Source organism: Bombina bombina, unplaced genomic scaffold (assembly GCF_027579735.1).
Source record: "Bombina bombina isolate aBomBom1 unplaced genomic scaffold, aBomBom1.pri scaffold_586, whole genome shotgun sequence".
NCBI classification, from domain to species: domain Eukaryota; kingdom Metazoa; phylum Chordata; class Amphibia; order Anura; family Bombinatoridae; genus Bombina; species Bombina bombina.
This window is the reverse complement of record NW_026511983.1, coordinates 138,041-151,951: the sequence shown is the minus strand read 5'-3', so window position 1 is coordinate 151,951 and position 13,911 is coordinate 138,041. Positions and strand designations below refer to the sequence as shown.

The 13,911-nt window shown below is 43.2% G+C and overlaps 1 protein-coding gene across 1 annotated transcript in view; it reads right to left on the bottom strand.

The window, feature by feature from the left end:
• Positions 1-4,064: 4,064 nt before the first annotated feature.
• Positions 4,065-13,911, bottom strand: part of LOC128644034 (cullin-associated NEDD8-dissociated protein 1) — a gene marked incomplete at its 3' end in the record, with an annotated part of 137,713 nt that continues 127,866 nt past the window's right edge. The window contains 1 exon segment of the mRNA XM_053696799.1: positions 4,065-4,203. Within this exon segment, the coding sequence (XP_053552774.1) occupies positions 4,065-4,203 (139 nt within the window).

The window sequence follows — 13,911 nt, the reverse complement described above, 5'->3', positions numbered from 1 at the left end:
GATAGTCATTTCCTGAGTATGACTGAGGACCTATTATCGATGGTACCCTCTTTGTTTGCGTTACCAAGTCTAGGGACCTAGATTACTAACCCTCGGCTGAGCGGTGAGAGATGTGCGGCGCAAACAAATAAAACCCAGGAACATGGTGAGACTCTCCCAACTGGATTCTCGCTACAACACAGATGTAGTGAGCAGAGGATAACTACAGATCTCTACCTAGTCTCTACTGTGATCGCGGAGGTGAGAAGCGAGAGAGCAATACAGTCTGGCGTCTCTCGTGAGCAAGATGACACATTTGCAGCCTCATCGGCACACCATGACTGCACAGTTATGCACAGAGGGGTTGCCCTTGAATGTAATGATCGCTCGGGAGTGTCTGCACAACCTTCTCTTGAAACAAGTGCTATGCCGTACACCAAGGAAACCACCTGCTCAGACAGTGGATTGACTTTTATCACAAATGGATACCGTCTTCAATCTGCTGCTGATTCAATTTTGAGCCAGCAGCTCTCTTTTGGCACTACTACTATTGAAACCACCAGATCCTGATGTGAATTGAATATGGAGTTATTCTTTACCCTACATTTGAGAGGTGCAGTACTAATTTCTCTAAGACACATAGACTTAAGAAGAACTGGCATAGGTTGACAGGATAGCCCATAGTTCATCAAAAACCTACCGACTGAGACTTTCTATTATGCCCTTTTAGTAACTGGAATTTTCTTTGAGGACCTTGCGGTCTGAAGATTTAAACTCAAGTTTGTTTAGGGACTCAATGTTTAAGATGACGATGACTCCAGTGTTTCCCTTCCCTGATTTGTTCGTCCGCTGTATGAAGCTGATAGTGGGCCTCCCATTGCGTTTTTACAGTTATTTATCTTTCTTATGCATGTTATTTGCTCGTGTTTGCTTTGTATATTAATTGTATGCCTTTACTCGCCGTAACTTAGCAGTAAACACTGTAGCCTGAAAGGTAAAAGAGAATAAAAAACAGAGGCGCCAACATGGCCTAATATCGCCCAAACAAGATGTAAAATCAGCAATGAGAATGTGAATACTCACAAACAAAAAGCACCCAATGGTGCTAGTGGAGCAGGCTGGAAACTTAGCAGTGATCCAGCGCACTGAGACCTTGGCACATGAACAATCCTAATCCTTCTGGATGTCCAGTATTCAGATTCCTATATATGTATAAGAAGACAAACCAAACATAGTCCAATATCGTCAGGACAAAGATAAGATTGGCCCCAACCAGATGCACTTACTAGAGGGTGAGCACCAGCAGGTGCAGATACAGCAAACTGGAACCAAATCGTCGCCCAGTAGACTATAGTACAAACAATCCTCAGCATGCACCAGGAACAGTTGTGAGATGTTACCAAAAGTAATATAGACCAAAAACAGCAAGTGTATATTAAAAAATTAAGATTCTTTATTAATACAGCGACGCGTTTCTCAGCCTACTCAGGGCTGTTTCATCAGGCTATAACAAACATTGTAGTACACTTGCTATTTAACAAAAAACTAGAGAACAGGAAACTCTTGTGATTGGATAATCAGTGCAATTGCTGCACCTGTTAGTAATCACCTGAGTATGGTTGTTATGGTAACCAAGGTAAACACATGTGATCAGAAAAAAATATCTAACATTGTAATATCTTGTTTAAAACAATATACATCAACATATGATATATGCCAGAGTGAAAGTTACATATGCACATAAGAGTATATTTACATATTACCTCCTATACCTGGTTAACATCCATTAGCAAATGAAGTGCAGTGATATATCATTTAACATATGCTGGAAAATATAACATCAGATAATCAACATCGTACATCTGGAGTGTTATCCATAATTTCATTACATACAAATAGTACAGATGATATTCAGATTGTGTAAAAACAATAATAATAACCTATGCATTATCCATCTTATACACATACATTCACTATGAATTCAAACAGTATCACACATAGATATTTGGCTGTCATATCACTTATTCTATCTCACATTTGTCACTTCATATCCTTCATACAATACCATTCACCAGCAATCAATCATCAAATAATAAGGTTATTAATCATTACAAATATCAATATTAACATTTATATCAAGAGTTTCCTAATATCTCATTTATATGGTTATTATATGGTTCAACATGGGACTAGATTACTTTAATGTTTCTTCTATTTAGATTTAGACATTATGACAAAAATTCGATGAACAAGGAGCACTGAATACAGGGTACTATTTCACTTTATCCTGCATATCTGCCCTTACCCCTAACAAACACCACTGACAGTATTAGGATGTCCATAATATGCTTGCACGCTCTCCATGTTTGATTGACATTTAGTTAAGCCAATCAGGAATATCCGGTATCGGAATACTGACCTCACGATTTGATTGACATTTCGATCAACCAATCATGAGCACCCGGTATCGGAACTCTCAAGATATATATTTCAACCAATACGGAAGGGCTTTACAATAAGCAGTGTACGCTCTGCCACACTTTCACATAGGACATCCCATATATTGTATATTCTCTTAGCGCTATTGGTCAGGTCTACAGCCAACCACCAATGATAAGATACTCTATCACATTCCTCCTATACGAACCTAATGGCAGTGTGTATTTTACAGCTGCTTTTTGTTGCATCCACGCTATGTTTCAGGAAATCTGTTTTCATGTAACAGAACTTATTTATAAAGGGATTCCCAAAGCCAAATTAACTGCAGCACAATGTTGTAACTATTATGTAACTGACTGAATTTTATTGGAAATTGTTGTACTTTATATAACAGTTTTATTTTTATATTATTGTTATCTGTGATATTGTTGCCACATCTTATGCCTCAATAAAAAGTAATAAAAAAAAAAAAAAAAAAAAAAAAAAAATCACGAGTCGGGATGGTTTTGCAGAAAGATTCTCGCTGCATCTAACTCTAACTTTCATCCAAGCTCTCACTGAGAGACTGACAGGATTACTTAAAACTCCAGTCCCATGCCGAAGAGTACTACCCTCCATAAGAGACAAATCGCAAACTTCTGACACTTCTCTGCCAACCTCCTGGGACGAAATGCAAAGAATGACTGTGGGATGAGGGGAGTGGGAGGAGTATTTAAACCTTTGGCTGGGGTGTTTTTGCCTCCTCCTGGTGGCCAGGTTCTGAATTCCCAAAAGTCATGATGAATGCAGCTGTGAAATCTGCATTTAAAGAATGCCAGTTTTCTTCATAAATGGGAAAATAATTTGGAGAATAGCATCCCTGACAAAGGCATTTGCCATTTTCAGAGATTGAATATGATTCTGAATCTCCTCAAAGTCTCTACGGTAATCTGTTCTGCTAAGGACACCAGAACTTGCAGTGACTGCAGAGATTCCCACCACAGGGTGAAACAGGGCCCTAGACTGGAAAAAAAGTAGCCTGAGGTGTCCCTCAAGTCTTCTATCAAGGGGATCCTTAAAGGATGTGCTGTCCTCAAGCTGGATTGTAGTGCCCTTGGCCAAAGTTGATATAGCGCCATCCACCTTCGGGACACTGTTCCAGATCTCCAAGTGAGCCGCAGGAATAGGAAAGGATCTTTTAAAGGCCAAATAAGCAAAAGGGGTCCCCGGCTTTTCCCATTCCTTAGAGATAATTTCTACAATAATCTTGGGAACCCGGAAAGACCTCTGGAACACTAGGCCTAAATGCTGCCTCCAGCATTTGGACCTGGTCCTCCTCGGATGGCTTGGTCACCGGAACTCCCAAAGTCGACAGGACCTTCTTCAGTAAAATTCAAAGCTGATCAGATTTCAATCTAATGGTGCCCTCCTCAGAGTCATCTTCTGACTCAGCATCAGAAGGATCAGAGAAAGAAATTTCTCCTTCAGAGCTAAACAAAGGATCTTCTTCAGAAGGTTGCCCAAAACTATCAGTCATGCCCCCCCCCCCGCTGTTGTGCAACATGTTGGAGAACAGTGTCTAACCTTCCTCTTCCCCGATACCAGTCTAGCGTTCAGGGCAGCAGACACTGAAGCCTTAATGAGGCTAAATCATCATCGGTTAGTACCCCCCTGCCGAGCTGTTTTCTAAATTCATTGGATGTTCAACAGGGATGTTCACCTCAGCTGAGGCTTGAGAAGCCGTAGCAGGGCCTTCCAGGGAAAGGGCCCGAAGGGGTTCCTCCACTGTCTGACCACCTTGGCATCCTGCGTGAGAAGACAGGACATAAGATAAGTAGCCATTACAAAGCTATGCCAAAGGGTTCACAGTTGATAGTTTGCAAAGCATACACTTGTTATTGTCAAACAAAATCACAGAGGAAGATTCCTCCAGACAGCTAGACAAACTGGGAGCACCACAAACTGGTAATGCTCATTTAGTAAAGCAAACCCCAGTAAACTGTAATTATCTCTATGCATCGGAATATGAGAAAAACATCCCTTAAGACTATTGTCTAGCTAGGAGAAGAATGGACCCTAGTCGACTCTATCCTAAAGACAAGAACTCTCACATAATCTGTTGAATTCCTTCAAGACTAAAATGGGATGGAACATGCCATCCCTCTCTAGAACCAAGTACAGAACAGAGTAGAACCCCTTTCCCCACTCAGATGGAGGAACTGGAAGTACCGTTCTTATGATAACGAGGTCACTCACTCATCTAAGAAGAGCTGTCCTTCTTACAGGGTTCTAAAACTCCTCATGATAGAAAATGATCCCTTGGTGGACGAGAGCAAAAAATAATTCTGTAAACCTGGTGGATAATGTCTAGAATCCAGGGATCTCCGACAGACTGATACCATTCCTTCTGGAAAAAAGAAAGTCTGCCTCCCATACAAACCTGATCCAGTTCGGGGACAGTCCCATTCCCCTGACCTGCTCTCCTAGCCCGAAGTCCAGTACTACTCTGATCTAGGAAGCTCCACCTTAGGCGCCTCTGCACTCTACTAAACCTAGGTCTCTCAGATTGAGCTAGGAAAACACAACTATTATGAATGACTGTAGCAATGGGGGAATCTAAGGTTAGACCAAATAGAGAGTTGCCCTAAAAGATAAAGACAACAGACTAGAGTCTGGAATATCATCCACAGACCGAAACATAAGCCAGAATAGGAAAGCTGGAATTTTTAGCTTTGATGAGAACAATTTGCAGAATGGTTTCTCGGGTATATAAGTAATTTGCTAACCACAGTAGCTGAACTTAATCCAAGCCTCACAAGCAATCATGTCTATTAAGGATTCACACCAAGACCTGGCTGCCATTGAGACAACAGCTATTACCAATGCAGTTTGAAATAAGGCGCCAGACTGGAGAAACAGAACTCAAAAGATATCCTTCCAGATTTCTAACTGATCGACTCTCAAAGAATCGTTCATAAGCGGAATAGTAGTGTGCTCAACTCGAGATAGAAACGCACTATCCCCAGAAGAAACACTGCTCCAAACCTCTGTATGGGAGACTGGAACAGGAAATATACAAAATGTCTACGAAAGCAAAAAACACCCAGGTCTCTCCCATACCTTAGCGATGGTGCAATAACGGAGGGTACAGGAAAAATAGCCGAGTCCCTAAACCTAGGTCTAGCCACCGCTTCCAGACTCAGAACCTGCTCCCCCTCCGACACCCTAGATGCCTGACCCAGGGAAGATAGGACCCTTTCTGGCAAGAGCCGGAACTGCTCCTCGTCAAATCCAAACAACCTCTGCTCAGAGTCACCTTCCAACTCCCCCTCGGGAGGGACAGTAGAAAAATTATCTCCTTCAGATTATACAAATTCCACCTCAAATTTTTGCTCATAACCATCTGTTGAGGCCTCCACCACCCCGCCTGGGCTACTTGTTCTACAACCGAGACAGCCTCCTTCGTTTTAGTCCCTGATACATTTCTCTCAGGGCATCCGACACAGTAGCCCAGATGTGGGCCTCAAGGTCCTCGCTAAAAACAGAATTTATGCTTACCTGATAAATTACTTTCTCCAACGGTGTGTCCGGTCCACGGCGTCATCCATAACTTGTGGGAATATTCTCGTCCCCAACAGGAAATGGCAAAGAGCACAGCAAAAGCTGTCCATATAGTCCCTCCTAGGCTCCGCCCACCCCAGTCATTCGACCGACGGACAGGAGAAAAAAACAGGAGAAACTATAGGGTACCGTGGTGACTGTAGTTAAAGAAAGAAATTCATCAAACCTGATTAAAAAACCAGGGCGGGCCGTGGACCGGACACACCGTTGGAGAATTTATCAGGTAAGCATAAATTCTGTTTTCGCCAACATTGGTGTGTCCGGTCCACGGCGTCATCCATAACTTGTGGGAACCAATACCAAAGCTTTAGGACACGGATGAAGGGAGGGAGCCAATCAGGTTACCTAAACGGAAGGCACCACGGCTTGCAAAACCTTTCTCCCAAAAATAGCCTCAGAAGAAGCAAAAGGATCAAATTTGTAGAATTTGGCAAAAGTGTCCAGGGAAGACCAAGTCGCTGCCTTACATATCTGATCAACAGAAGCCTCGTTTTTGAAGGCCCATGTGGAAACCACAGCCCTAGTAGAGTGAGCTGTGATTCGTTCGGGAGGCTGCAGTCCGGCAGTCTCGTAAGCCAATCGGATGATGCTTTTCAGCCAAAAGGAAAGAGAGGTAGCAGTAGCTTTTTGACCTCTCCTCTTGCCAGATTAAACGACAAACAGATAAGATGTTTGTCTGAAAACCTTTGTTGCTTCTAAATAGAACTTTAAAGCACATACTACATCTAAATTATGTAACAAACGTTCCTTCTTTGAACTGGATTCGGACACAAAGAAGGCACAACTATTTCCTGGTTAATATTTTTGTTGGAAACAACCTTTGGAAGGAAACCAGGTTTAGTACGCAAAACAACCTTATCTGAATGGAACACCAGATAGGGCGGAATACACTGCAGAGCAGATAACTCAGAAACTCTTCTAGCAGAAGAAATAGCAACCAAAAACAGAACTTTCCAAGATAACATCTTGATATCTATGGAATGTAGAGGTTCAAACGGAACCCCTTGAAGAACTGAAAGAACTAAATTCAGACTCCAGGGAGGAGTCAAAGGTCTGTAAACAGGCTTGATCCTGACCAAAGCCTGAACAAAAGCTTGAACACCTGGCACAGCTGCCAGTCGTTTGTGTAACAAGACAGATAAAGCAGAAATCTGTCCTTTTAGAGAACTCGCTGATAATCCCTTATCCAAACCTTCTTGGAGAAAGGAAAGGATCCTAGGAATTTTAATCTTACTCCATGAGAATCCCTTGGATTCACACCAACAGATATATTTTTTCCATATTTTATGGTAAATTTTTCTAGTTACAGGTTTTCTGGCTTGAACCAGAGTATCTATCACAGAATCCGAAAACCCACGCTTAGATAAAATCAAGCGTTCAATTTCCAAGCCGTCAGCTGGAGAGAAACTAGATTTGGATGTTCAAATGGACCCTGTACTAGAAGATCCTGTCTCAAAGGTAGCTTCCATGGTGGAGCAGATGACATATTCACCAGGTCTGCATACCAAGTCCTGCGTGGCCACGCAGGAGCTATCAAAATCACAGAGGCCCTCTCCTGTTTGATCCTGGCTACAAGCCTGGGAATGAGAGGAAACGGTGGAAACACATAAGCTAGGTTGAAGGTCCAAGGCGCTACTAATGCATCCACTAGAGACGCCTTGGTATCCCTGGATCTGGACCCGTAGCAAGGAACCTTGAAGTTCTGACGAGACGCCATTAGATCCATGTCTGGAATGTCCCATAATTGGGTCAACTGGGCAAATATCTCCGGGTGGAGTTCCCACTCCCCCGGATGGAATGTCTGACGACTCAGATAATCCGCCTCCCAGTTTTCCACTCCTGGGATGTGGATCGCAGATAGGTGGCAGGAGTGATCCTCCGCCCATTTTATGATTTTGGTCACTTCTCATCGCCAGGGAACTCCTTGTTCCCCCCTGATGGTTGATTTAAGCAACAGTTGTCATGTTGTCTGATTGGAATCTTATGAATCTGGCCTTTGCTAGTTGAGGCCAAGCCCTGAGAGTATTGAATATCGCTCTCAGTTCCAGATGTTTATCGGGAGAAGAGACTCTTCCCGAGACCATAGACCCTGAGCTTTCAGGGAGTCCCAGACCGCGCCCCAGCCCACTAGACTGGCGTCGGTCGTGACAATGACAAGTCTGTAAAGTCCCCATTCCACTGTTTGAGCATGCACAGTTGTAATGGTCTTAGATGAATTCGTGCAAAAGGAACTATGTCCATTGCTGCAACCATCAACCCTACTACTTCCATGCACTGAGCTATGGAAGGACGTGGAACAGAGTGAAGAACTTGACAAGCGTTTAGAAGTTTTGACTTTCTGACATCTGTCAGGAAAATCTTCATTTCTAAAGAATCTATTATTGTCCCCAAGAAAGGAACTCTTGTCGACGGAGACAGGGAACTTTTTTTTCTATGTTCACCTTCCACCCGTGAGATCTGAGAAAGGCCAGAACGATGTCTGTGTGAGCCTTTGCCTTTGACAGAGACGACGCTTGTATCAGAATGTCGTCCAAATAAGGTGCCACTGCAATTTTTTATCCATAGGATCTTTGAAAGCACAATTATCCTCGATAGGAATAGTAGTGCGCTTGGCTAGTGTAGAAACTGCCCCCTTGACCTTAGGGACCGTCTGCCATAAGTCCTTTCTGGGGTCGACCATAGGAAATAATTTCTTAAATATAGGAGGGGGGACAAAGGGTATATCGGGCTTTTCCCACTGCTTATTCACTATGTCCGCCACCCGCTTGGGTATAGGAAAAACGTCGGGGTGCACCGGAAACCTCTAGGAACTTGTCCATCTTGCACAATTTTTCTGGAATGACCAGGTTGTCACAATCATCCAGAGTAGATAGCACCTCCTTAAGCAGTGCGCGGAGATGCTCTAATTTAAATTTAAATGTCACAACATCAGGTTCTGCCTGTTGAGAAATTCTACCTGAATCAGAAATTTCCCCATCTGACAAAACCTCCCTCATGGCCACTTCAGATTGGTGTGAGGGTATGACAGAGTAATTATCATCAGCGCCCTCCTGCTCTACAGTGTTTAAAACAGAGCAATCGCGCTTTCTCTGAAATGCAGGCATTTTGGATAAAATATTTGCTATGGAGTTATCCATTACTGCCGTCAATTGTTGCATAGTAACAAGCATTGGCGCGCTAGAAGTACTAGGGGTCGCCTGCGCGGGCATAACTGGTATAGACACAGAAGGAGATGGATGTAGAACTATGTCTACTCCCTTCATCTGATGAATCATCTTGGGCAACATTACTATCTGTGGCAGTACTGTCCTTACTTTGCTTGGACGCTATGGCACAATTATCACACAATTTTGAAGGGGGAGACACATTGGATCCATACATACAGAACATAGGTTATCTGAAGGTACAGACATGTTAAACAGGCTTAAACTTGTCAATAAAGTACAAAAACTGTTTTAAAATAAAAACGTTACTGTCTCTTTAAATTTTAAACAGGGCACACTTTTTTACTGAATATGTGAAAAACTATGAAGGAATTGTTCAATCTTAACCAAATTTTCACCACAGTGTCTTAAAGCACTCAAAGCATTGCACCCCAAATTTCAGACCTTTAACCCTTAAAATGACAAAACCGGAGCCGTTTATACTTTTAACCCCTCTACAGTCCCAGCTACAGCCTTTGCTGCGACTTTACCAAACCCAGGGGGGTATACGATACCAAATGAAGCCTTCTAGGGACCTTTTCAACTACTTCCAGACCCATACACATGCATCTGCATGCAGGGCCGCCACTAGAAATTTTGGGGCCCCTGACTCAACCATTGATCAGGGCCCCCCCCCCACTCCTTTGACATGCGCAATTTTTGACCAAGTGACTAAAACGTATATGCACTTTATTCTTAATTGTCTAAACTTGGAAATGTTGTAAAGGTAGTAACATACACACACACACAGACACACTCATACACTGAAACACACAAACACACTCACACATAAGGATTCACATATAGACACTCTAGCAGACACGCAAAGAAACACACTCAGACACAGAAACCCAAACAGACACTTAGCACTTGTTTACATTGACCTGACAAGTAATGAGGAAAACTACAGTTTTGTAAAAAGAAGGAGATTTAGAAAACAAAATATGGAGTTCTGATTATCTTTTTGTAAAGGAAGATGACAACAGCATGCAGTGGCTGAAAGGAAGGGCCCTGAACTGCCTAAACAATAATTTAAAGGTTAAATGGTGGAGTGGTTACTTCCGGGAAAGGTCTTGTTATTCTCAAAGTCTGTAGAAAGATGTGAATAATTAGCAGTAAGGTCAAAATGTCCTAAAAAGGAACAGACAATGGACACACACACACACAAACTCAAACTTGCACATACACCCAAGGAAACACAGACAGAGACAGCCTCAGAAAACACACAAAGACATATACACACATACACACACACAGACACCCACAGAAAACACACAAAGACATACACACACACACAGAGAGACAACCACATGAAAAACACAGAAAGACATACATACACACACCCTCAGTGAGACATCCACAGAAAACACACAAAGACATACACACACCCTCACAGAGACACCCACAGAAAACATACATACATACATACACACAAACACCCTCACAGAAACACCCATAGAAAATCTCAAAGACATATGCACACACCCTCACAGACACCCACAGAAAATGCACAAAGACATACACACCCACCCTCACAGAGAGACCCACAGATAAAAAAACATAATTTATGCTTACCTGATAAATTCCTTTCTTCTGTTGTGTGATCAGTCCACGGGTCATCATTACTTCTGGGATATAACTCCTCCCCAACAGGAAATGCAAGAGGATTCACCCAGCAGAGCTGCATATAGCTCCTCCCCTCTACGTCAGTCCCAGTCATTCGACCAAGAAACAACGAGAAAGGAGTAACCAAGGGTGAAGTGGTGACTGGAGTATAATTTAAAAGATATTTACCTGCCTTAAAACAGGGCGGGCCGTGGACTGATCACACAACAGAAGAAAGGAATTTATCAGGTAAGCATAAATTATGTTTTCTTCTGTTATGTGTGATCAGTCCACGGGTCATCATTACTTCTGGGATACCAATACCAAAGCAAAAGTACACGGATGACGGGAGGGATAGGCAGGCTCATTATACAGAAGGAACCACTGCCTGAAGAACCTTTCTCCCAAAAATAGCCTCCGAAGAAGCAAAAGTGTCAAATTTGTAAAATTTGGAAAAAGTATGAAGCGAAGACCAAGTTGCAGCCTTGCAAATCTGTTCAACAGAGGCCTCATTCTTAAAGGCCCAAGTGGAAGCCACAGCTCTAGTGGAGTGAGCTGTAATTCTTTCAGGAGGCTGCTGTCCAGCAGTCTCATAGGCTAAACGTATTATGCTACGAAGCCAAAAAGAGAGAGAGGTAGCAGAAGCTTTTTGACCTCTCCTCTGTCCAGAGTAAACGACAAACAAGGAAGAAGTTTGGCGAAAATCTTTAGTTGCCTGCAAGTAGAACTTGAGGGCACGAACTACATCTAGATTGTGTAAAAGACGTTCCTTCTTTGAAGAAGGATTTGGACACAAGGATGGGACAACAATCTCTTGATTGATGTTCCTGTTAGTGACTACCTTAGGTAAGAACCCAGGTTTAGTACGCAGAACTACCTTGTCTGAGTGAAAAATCAGATAAGGGGAATCACAATGTAAGGCTGATAACTCAGAGACTCTTCGAGCCGAGGAAATAGCCATTAAAAACAGAACTTTCCAAGATAACATTTTTATATCAATGGAATGAAGGGGTTCAAACGGAACACCCTGTAAAACGTTAAGAACTAAGTTTAAACTCCATGGTGGAGCAACAGCTTTAAACACAGGCTTGATCCTAGCTAAAGCCTGACAAAAGGACTGGACGTCTGGATTTTCTGACAGACGTCTGTGTAACAAGATGGACAGAGCTGAAATCTGTCCCTTTAATGAACTAGCTGATAAACCCTTTTCTAAACCTTCTTGTAGAAAAGACAATATCCTAGCGATCCTAACCTTACTCCAGGAGTAACCTTTGGATTCGCACCAGTATAGGTATTTCCGCCATATTTTATGGTAAATCCTTCTGGTAACAGGCTTCCTAGCCTGAATCAGGGTATCAATAACCGACTCAGAAAAACCACGTTTTGATAAAATCAAGCGTTCAATTTCCAAGCAGTCAGCTTCAGAGAAGTTAGATTTTGATGTTTGAATGGACCCTGTATCAGAAGGTCCTGTCTTAGAGGTAGAGACCAAGGCGGACAGGATGACATGTCCACTAGATCTGCATACCAAGTCCTGCGTGGCCAAGCAGGTGCTATTAGAATTACTGATGCTCTCTCCTGTTTGATTTTGGCAATCAATCGAGGAAGCAGCGGGAAGGGTGGAAACACATAAGCCATCCTGAAGTTCCAAGGTGCTGTCAAAGCATCTATCAGAACTGCTCCCGGATCCCTGGATCTGGACCCGTAGCGAGGAAGTTTGGCGTTCTGGCGAGACGCCATGAGATCTATCTCTGGTTTGCCCCAACGTCGAAGTATTTGGGCAAAGACCTCCGGATGAAGTTCCCACTCCCCCGGATGAAGAGTCTGGCGACTCAAGAAATCCGCCTCCCAGTTCTCCACTCCCGGGATGTGGATTGCTGACAGGTGGCAAGAGTGAGACTCTGCCCAGCGAATTATCTTTGATACTTCCATCATTGCTAGGGAGCTTCTTGTCCCTCCCTGATGGTTGATGTAAGCTACAGTCGTGATGTTGTCCGACTGAAACCTGATGAACCCCCGAGTTATTAACTGGGGCCAAGCCAGAAGAGCATTGAGAACTGCTCTCAATTCCAGAATGTTTATTGGAAGGAGACTCTCCTCCTGATTCCATAGTCCCTGAGCCTTCAGAGAATTCCAGACAGCGCCCCAACCTAGTAGGCTGGCGTCTGTTGTTACAATTGTCCAGTCTGGCCTGCTGAATGGCATTCCCCTGGACAGGTGTGGCCGATGAAGCCACCATAGAAGAGAATTTCTGGTCTCTTGATTCAGATTCAGAGTAGGGAACAAATCTGAGTAATCCCCATTCCACTGACTTAGCAAGCATAATTGCAGCGGTCTGAGGTGTAGGCGTGCAAAAGGTACTATGTCCATTGCCGCTACCATTAAGCCGATCACCTCCATGCATTGAGCTACTGACGGGTGTTGAATGGAATGAAGGACGCGGCATGCATTTTGAAGTTTTGTTAACCTGTCTTCTGTCAGGTAAATCTTCATTTCTACAGAATCTATAAGAGTCCCCAAGAATGGAACTCTTGTGAGAGGAAAGAGAGAACTCTTCTTTTCGTTCACTTTCCATCCATGCGACCTTAGAAATGCCAGAACTAACTCTGTATGAGACTTGGCAGTTTGAAAGCTTGAAGCTTGTATTAGAATGTCGTCTAGGTACGGAGCTACCGAAATCCCTCGCGGTCTTAGTACCGCTAGAAGGGCACCCAGAACCTTTGTGAAGATTCTTGGAGCCGTAGCCAATCCGAATGGAAGAGCTACAAACTGGTAGTGCCTGTCTAAGAAGGCAAACCTTAGATACCGGTGATGATCTTTGTGGATCGGTATGTGAAGGTAAGCATCCTTTAAATCCACTGTGGTCATGTACTGACCCTCTTGGATCATGGGTAAGATTGTCCGAATAGTTTCCATTTTGAACGATGGAACTCTTAGGAATTTGTTCAGAGTCTTTAAATCTAAGATTGGCCTGAAAGTTCCCTCTTTTTTGGGAACCACAAACAGGTTTGAGTAGAACCCTTGTCCTTGTTCCGACCACGGAACCGGATGGATCACTCCCATTGTTAACAGATCTTGTACGCAG